This window comes from Berghia stephanieae, chromosome 9 (genome assembly GCF_034508935.2).
Source record: "Berghia stephanieae isolate SIO BIC M18660-M18661 chromosome 9, UCSD_Bste_1.3, whole genome shotgun sequence".
Classification (NCBI taxonomy): domain Eukaryota; kingdom Metazoa; phylum Mollusca; class Gastropoda; order Nudibranchia; family Aeolidiidae; genus Berghia; species Berghia stephanieae.
In genome coordinates this window covers 42,101,850-42,109,349 of record NC_088368.1, presented here as the reverse complement: position 1 = coordinate 42,109,349, position 7,500 = coordinate 42,101,850, and the positions used below count along the sequence as shown (strand labels likewise).

General features: G+C 37.0%; 1 protein-coding gene across 1 annotated transcript in view; it reads left to right on the top strand.

The window, feature by feature from the left end:
- Positions 1 to 176: 176 nt before the first annotated feature.
- LOC144979242 (uncharacterized) overlaps positions 177 to 7,500 on the top strand; it is a 26,458-nt gene continuing 19,134 nt past the window's right edge. Inside the window, exons 1-4 of the mRNA XM_078925851.1 lie at positions 177 to 230; positions 771 to 943; positions 4,639 to 5,085; positions 7,056 to 7,500. The exon at positions 7,056 to 7,500 is cut by the window's right edge and continues 256 nt beyond it. Of these exons, the coding sequence (XP_078781977.1) occupies positions 4,662 to 5,085; positions 7,056 to 7,500 (869 nt within the window). The 5' untranslated portion in view covers positions 177 to 230; positions 771 to 943; positions 4,639 to 4,661. The remainder of the gene's footprint in view (positions 231 to 770; positions 944 to 4,638; positions 5,086 to 7,055) is intronic.

Genomic DNA, 7,500 nt, shown 5'->3' with positions numbered 1-7,500 from the left:
TTGTCAACTTTGATCCCTCCCCCCCCCACCCCACCCCTCACTCCCACCCATCCCACACGACACATTATGAATAACAACTCATTCGAATTACATACGAAAAATACCACAAACAAATTTGAATATGTAATTTAGCTCCCTTTGAATCATTCAGTCATTACCTCCCCTTTTCGTATCCTCGCCACCACCGACCGGACTAGTCGGAGAAGGGACGGAACGGAACGGGACTTGAAGTGGGATAGACAACTAATAAATAAATAATTAATTAAACATCGTCTTAGGATCAAATCAACTTGTAATATGTTATTCCATTTCTGGATAATTAAAACTTTTGAACAATCCTTGGACCTATTTTAGTAGTAGTATTTAGTAGTAATATTAGTGTCGACTCGTTTTATATCGATATATGTGACCCTCCTTCTCAAAACGGTATTATGTCGGGATGATTCAGACCCCAAAAAGTGAATTTAGAGATAGATTGATGAGATATTGGAGCTTAGAAGCTTTTGCAGTGCAAGAAATAGTCTTTATACTCCACCAGAACGTACAGGAATTAAACCCAAGTTGGATGTTTGTGGCTATGAATTCAATTTCCCTTACCGAGTGGATCCCGACATAATACCGATTTGATACGGTGGGTTAGATATATATATATATATATATATATATATATATATATATATATATATATATATATATATATATATATATATATATTGCATACTTTTTTATTACTCCAAAATTGATCTGTGTTTTATTTCAATGTGAAGAAGGGAGCAAAGAACTGGCCAACATTTCGGATTGTTATATTTCTTGAAGGCCTAGATACATGGTGAAAGCTATAGCTAATTGATAACAGCAGTATTACATAAACGATAAAATGCATATTAGCATATGGTTTTAGTTAGTTTTATATGTTATTGTAACATCTAATTCCAGCTTAAAGGTAGGTACAATACCTTTTAGGATTTTAATATATATATATATATATATATATATATATATATATATATATATATATTATATATATATATATTAAATTGTCATAATCCCATTATAGAACATACCTTGCCACCGGCATCAGGCTTTAAAATTCAAAACAGTGGTGTGTTGTCTTTCAACTAAACTCATCATGTTCTTTAAAAATCACTTTTATATCATTTTGTATTTAGAAAAATATTTTAAAAAGTTACATTTTACACAAAATTAATTATTATTTAACTTACCTTTACTTGCAATATCATTATTATTATTATTTTTTTAAAATTATTTTTTCTTTTTGAATTATGTTCATGTACATTATAGATAGTTCGAAGATGACGTCACTCAGGACTTTGTTATTGTTTTTTGCCATCCGCGTTTATGAGTAATGCTCACTGAACTGTATTAACCTGACTTTAAACGTTCATGGGTACACACAGTTTTGTATGTTGGTCCGTTATACTTCCGGATGGCAATGTTATGAGCTTCTTATCCAAGCGCATACTATCTATACAAAATATATAATATTATACCTCTATTTATTCTCATCTCATTTTGTTATGTTCTCCGACAACGTTGTTTCATCCTGCTGGAATCTTCAGGGAGGTTCTATAAAAACTTCTGTGTCTGGGAGTAGTGTTGTTGTGTTCATTTGGTGCCATTGTTGTTAAGAGATAGTATGCGCTTGGCTAAGCTCACAACATTGCCATCCGGAATTATAACTGACCAACACACAAAACGCTGTGTAACCATGAACTTTTATAGTCTGGATAATACAGTTAAGTGAGAATTACTCATAAACTTAGATGGCAAAAGACAATAATAAAGATTGACGTCAACTTTATTCTACCTATTCGCACCAAGAAACTGTCGAGCACTCCACGTAATAGACCCTTAGATAACCACGCCTCTCGGACAGTCGTCATAATGTAAACAATGGCATTGATTGGTCGACATAGCGAACAGCACATGCTTTACCATGGAACGTATGTCTAAGTACAATACCCACTGTTCTACCACTTGATCAATAGATAGTATGCAGATGACGTCACTCAGGCCTTTGTTGTTGTTTTTGCCATCCGCGTTTGTGAGTTGTTCTCACTAAACTGTATTAACCAGACTATAAAAGTTCATGGTTACACAGAGTTTGCGTGTTGGTCCGTTTTACTTCCGGATGGCAATGTTGTGAACTCCTTGGCCAAGCGCATTCTATCTATAGAACGAACCAACACAGAAAACTCTGTGTAAACTTAAACGTTTATAATATGATCGAGAAATTTGGCGGTTTAAAAATAAAAACAATGATCAGAGATGGGTCGATTTCATCCACGTTATTGTTTATAAACAACCAACTTTGTCCGAGCAGGTGTGAAGGTGTGTGACAATTTCTATGTTTTGATTGGTCAAAAATCTACTGGTTAATTCCAGAAAACTCTCCTCAACCATATATGTCTTTAGTTATTAATATTCATTTTATAGAGGCACTTTCAATACCGATTTTATATTTATCTTTATTTCATATTTTATTTGATATAATATTTTTATAAAAAAGAATCTGACTGACTGACTTAAAGCCTTCAGCTTTTGAGTCATCCGACTTCGCAGTTTCGGCCTTTCCTCTTATTCTTGTGGTGAAAAACTCCATGCTCTGGAGTATATATAGATAGTATGCGCTTGGCTAAGAAGCTCATAACATTGCCATCCGGAAGTATAGCGGACCAACACACAAAACTGTGTGTAACCATGAACGTTTATAGATAGTATGCAGATGACGTCAGTCAGGCCTTTGTAATTGTTTTTGCCATCCGCGTTTGTGAGTTGTTCTCACTACACTGTATTAACCAGACTATAAAAGTTCATGGTTACACAAAGTTTGTGTGTTGGTCCGTTATACTTCCGGATGGCAATGTTGTAAACTCCTCGGCCAAGCGCATTCTATCTATAGTTGGGTTAATACAGTTCAGTGAGCATTACTCATAAACGCGGATATGGCAAAAAATAATAACAAACATATGAGTACGTCATCTTCGAACTATCTATGTAGTCTTCAACAGTCGTATTGTCACTTCCTTCCTAATGACGTATGGTAACTTAGTAACACTGGCTCTAAACTATCGGAACAATGGCGGACGCCGTATGAAATATTTCCCCGGCGAGCTTAAACGCGTATCCAGAGGAAAAAAAAACCATCAATTTGATCATGTATTGACTTTTACACATTCTGATCACAAGGCATATGAAAAGGGAATGAAAAGTTCTAGCCAGCATGAAGAATTAAAAGGAATGATTTTCTTTGTTTAGAACCAAGATGGCCGCCGTTGCCGGGCGCGTGACATCAGACTATTGAATCGAATTAATGAGATTTATTCTTCTCGCTTTTTAATGCAATTGTTCAACGATGGAGTGAAAAATTATTTATAGATAGAACGAAGTTGAGGTCACTTAGGTCTTTGTTATTGTTTTCTCAGACAGCCAAGTTTATGAGTAATGCTCACTGAAATGTATTCACCAGACTATAAACGTTCAAGGTTTTGTGTGTTGGTTCGTTGTATTTACGGATGACAATGTTGTGAGTTTCTTATCTAAGCACACAGCATCAATCGAACAAATTTGACCTTTTGTTTGTATAGATAGTATGCGCTTGGCTAAGAAGCTCACAACATTGCCATACGGAAGTATAACGGACCAACATACAAAACTATATGTAACCATGAACTTTTATAGATAGAATGTGCTTGGCTAAGAAGCTCATAACATTGCCATCCGGAAGTATAATGGACTAACACACAAACCTGTGTGTATCCATGAACGTTTATAGTCAGGTTAATACAGTTCAGTGAGCATTACTCATAAACGCAGATGGCAAAAAAACAATAACAAAGACATTAGTGACGTCATCTTCGAACTATCTATAGTGTTGTTGATACAGCTTAGTGAGAATTACTCATAAACGCGGAGTGCAAAAAACAATAACAAAGACCCCAGTGACGTCAACTGCATGTTTTCTATAGATAGTTCGAAGATGACGTCACTCAGGCCTTTGTTATTGTTTTTGCCATCCGCGTTTGTGAGTTGTTCTCACTAAACTGTATTAACCAGACTATAAAAGTTCATGGTTACACAGAGTTTGTGTGTTGGTCCATTATACTTCCGGATGGCAATGTTGTGAACTCCTTGGCCAAGCGCATTCTATCTATATGCAACCATATTATATGATGTCTGCTTCGGTCTGTAACTGAAGTCATTAGCTAATAACTAATGGCATCAACTCTTTTCCAGAGTCAATACATAAGTCCGTAACAATAAGATTGTTAGACAATAGATTCAGTAGTCTGATGTCACGCCGCCAGGCAACGGCGGCAATCTTGGTTCTAAACAAAGAAAATCATTACTTTTTATTCTTCATGCTGGCTAGAACTTTTCATTCCCTTTTCATATGCCTTTTGATCAGAATGTGTAAAAGTCAAAAAATGATCAAACTGATGTGTTTTTTTCCCCTCTTGAAGCGTTTTTATGCTAGCCGGAGAAATATTTCATACGGGCGTCCGCCATTGCTCCGATAGTTTAGAGCCAGTGTTACTAAGTTACCATGCGTCATTAGAAAGGAAGTGACGTTACGACTATTGGATCCTATTAATGTTTCACTCCATTCTTTTCCAGTGCCATAAAGAAAACCCATCAAAATGACAGCAACTAAAAATAGTAACCACAGACATAATAACAAATCCCACGTCATTTCATCGGCCGCCGTCATCTTCTTCTTCCACTTCGTCCTCCTCGGCGTCATCTGTACCAGACCTTGTCACGGGGCTGGGCAAGTCATCCACGAGTCCACGAAATCAGACGAGTACAGGTCCTTTTTACACAAATACCTATACGATCCCGAAGACCCAGCATCGCAAGCAGACCATGTGAAAGAAGCAGGCTCGATTATGATGGAGGAACTGGTTCGGTCCTTGGGAAAACGATTTTCTACCCCGAACCACTTGGCCGAATTCATGCGTGACGTGGCTTCAGACGAGACTTCCGGTATAAAGCTGAGATGCCGTCTGCAAATCTTGGAAACGTATGAAGGTTTCATTAATCTTCAAAAATGGGCTGTACAAAGTAAGTTTTAACTCTGTCCTTTATGAAACATAAAATAAATAGAAAATGTCTATAGCGCTTTTCGTCGAACTTCAAAGCGCTTAAATTTAGCTTTTATATAGCGCAATATCCACTAAACGTGCTCAAAACGCTTTACAACTTAAGCATTTTACAGCACAAATCCACTAAATATGCTTCAAGCGCTTCACAAAGGGTCCAGAACCAACGGCAAAACTTACCAAGTAGACGAGGCACGACGCCTGTTGGACAATACTGCTATCTTTTTTTTCGGACAGATTCAACGCTGTTTATGGCCAGGTACTTATTTAAACCTGAGTACGATGAGAGAATGTGAGTAGATAAGATTTTGCAATGACCCTATCATGCGAACCCTTGACCTTCTGGTACAATGGCGAATGCCATACCACTAGACCACAAACAGGAGAGACACTAGACCTATGGAGCCGGGGTTTATGACGGTTTCTATAGCTGGAAATGAACAACAGCCATCGTTTGCTGCAATTAGCACAGGACACTAGTCTGTTGCAAAGTCCTTTCCGTCAGATCTAATAGACCCAGCTACCCATTAACTGCTAGGTCTTGTGCGTAGGGAACGGAAAAACTCTCAATATCCCCCGGGATCGGTCTCGTTCTCTTTGCGTGTGAAGCGAGTGCTCTACCAACTGAGCTATCGCGACCTCCACTAGCCCCCATGGTCGCAATGGTAATAAGGGTACAAGAAATTCTAAACATGAATGTTAAATGCCCCTTTTGTCACATTCTATGAAGAATAAACAACTATATGATCATATCTACTTTCATTGCAATAGGGGAACAATAATGTAATCTCAAAATTCTGGATAATATTAATAATAATAATAATAATAATAATAATAATAATAATAATAATAATAATAATAATAATAATAATAATAATAATAATAGTAATAATAATAATAATAATAACAATAATAATAATAATAATAATAATAATAATAATAATAATAATAATAATAATAATAATAATAATAATATATAATAATAATAATAATAATAATAATAATACTTTATTCATCCAATGAATTTTTTCTTGTACTGGAAAGCTGGAAAATAGAATCCTCCATCATACAGAAGCTATAAAACCTTTCAAAACAAATTTCTGAAAAAAAAAAAAAAACAAAAAAAAAAAAAAAAACAAAAAAAAAACAGTAGACCTATTAAAAAAAACTCACTCACTCACTCACTCAATCCTCTCCGGGCCTGCTGGCACTAGAGGCGATGCAAGGGATCTCCACCTGGTCCTGTCAGCAGCTGTACTTGGGGCCGTCTCGAGGGACAGACCTCTCTGCTTTAGGTCCCTCTCTACGGTATGTCTCCAAGTCTACTTGGGGCCATCTCTAGGGACAGACCTCTCTGCTTTAGGTCCCTCTCTACGGTATGTCTCCGAGTCTACTTGGGGCCATCTCGAGGGACAGACCTCTCTGCTTTAGGTCCCTCTCTACGGTATGTCTCCGAGTCTACTTGGGGCCATCTCGAGGGACAGACCTCTCTGCTTTAGGTCCCTCTCTACGGTATGTCTCCAAGTCTCCTTGGGGTGGCCTCGTTTCCTTTTTTCCACAAGAAAAATGTCTATGATATTGATAAATAAATTGATCTTTTATATAGCGCAATATCCACTACACGTGCTCAAAGCGCTTGACAAGGGACATTTAACTTGTAGGACGGGACATGGCGCCTGTTAGGCGATATTACATTTTTTTCTGACAGAGATAAGACTGTTAACAAGCAAGGTACTTATTTTACACCTGAGTAAAGAGCTTTCCCCAAGGACTCAACTATACGCCGATCGAGGCTCGAACCCAGGACCTTCCGATCTGAAAGCGAGTGTCATACCACAAGACCACATAGCCGCGCATATCCTGCTTGTTAAATAGTTATTCCACCTTATGATTCAATGATATTATAACTCTTTCCACTCCTACCTTCCTCAGTGGTGGACGCCTGGGGCAAGCCCGGGCCAGGTTTGATCTACCTTAACCCGGTTTTCAGGGGTCACTACCAGGAGTGCATAGATGTCAAAGCTCATTTCCCGATACCACCTGACCCCACCCCTACTACCTCCCTGAGCGACACAACTGAGGATCCTTCGTCGTTGCATGTTGTTGGATATCAAGATGAACAGTTTGCCGATTACAACAACGATAGCCGTAGCAGCGGAGGCAGAACATCTTCTAGGATTAACAACAAACATTCTCTTCATTTGACCGATGATTATATAAAATATATGAACATTAAAGAAAGACTACAAAAAGAATTAATCAGAGCCAACCAAAATAATAATAATAATAATAATAATAATAATAATAATAATAATAATAATAATAATAATAATAATAATAATAATAATAATAATAATAATAATAATAATAATAATAA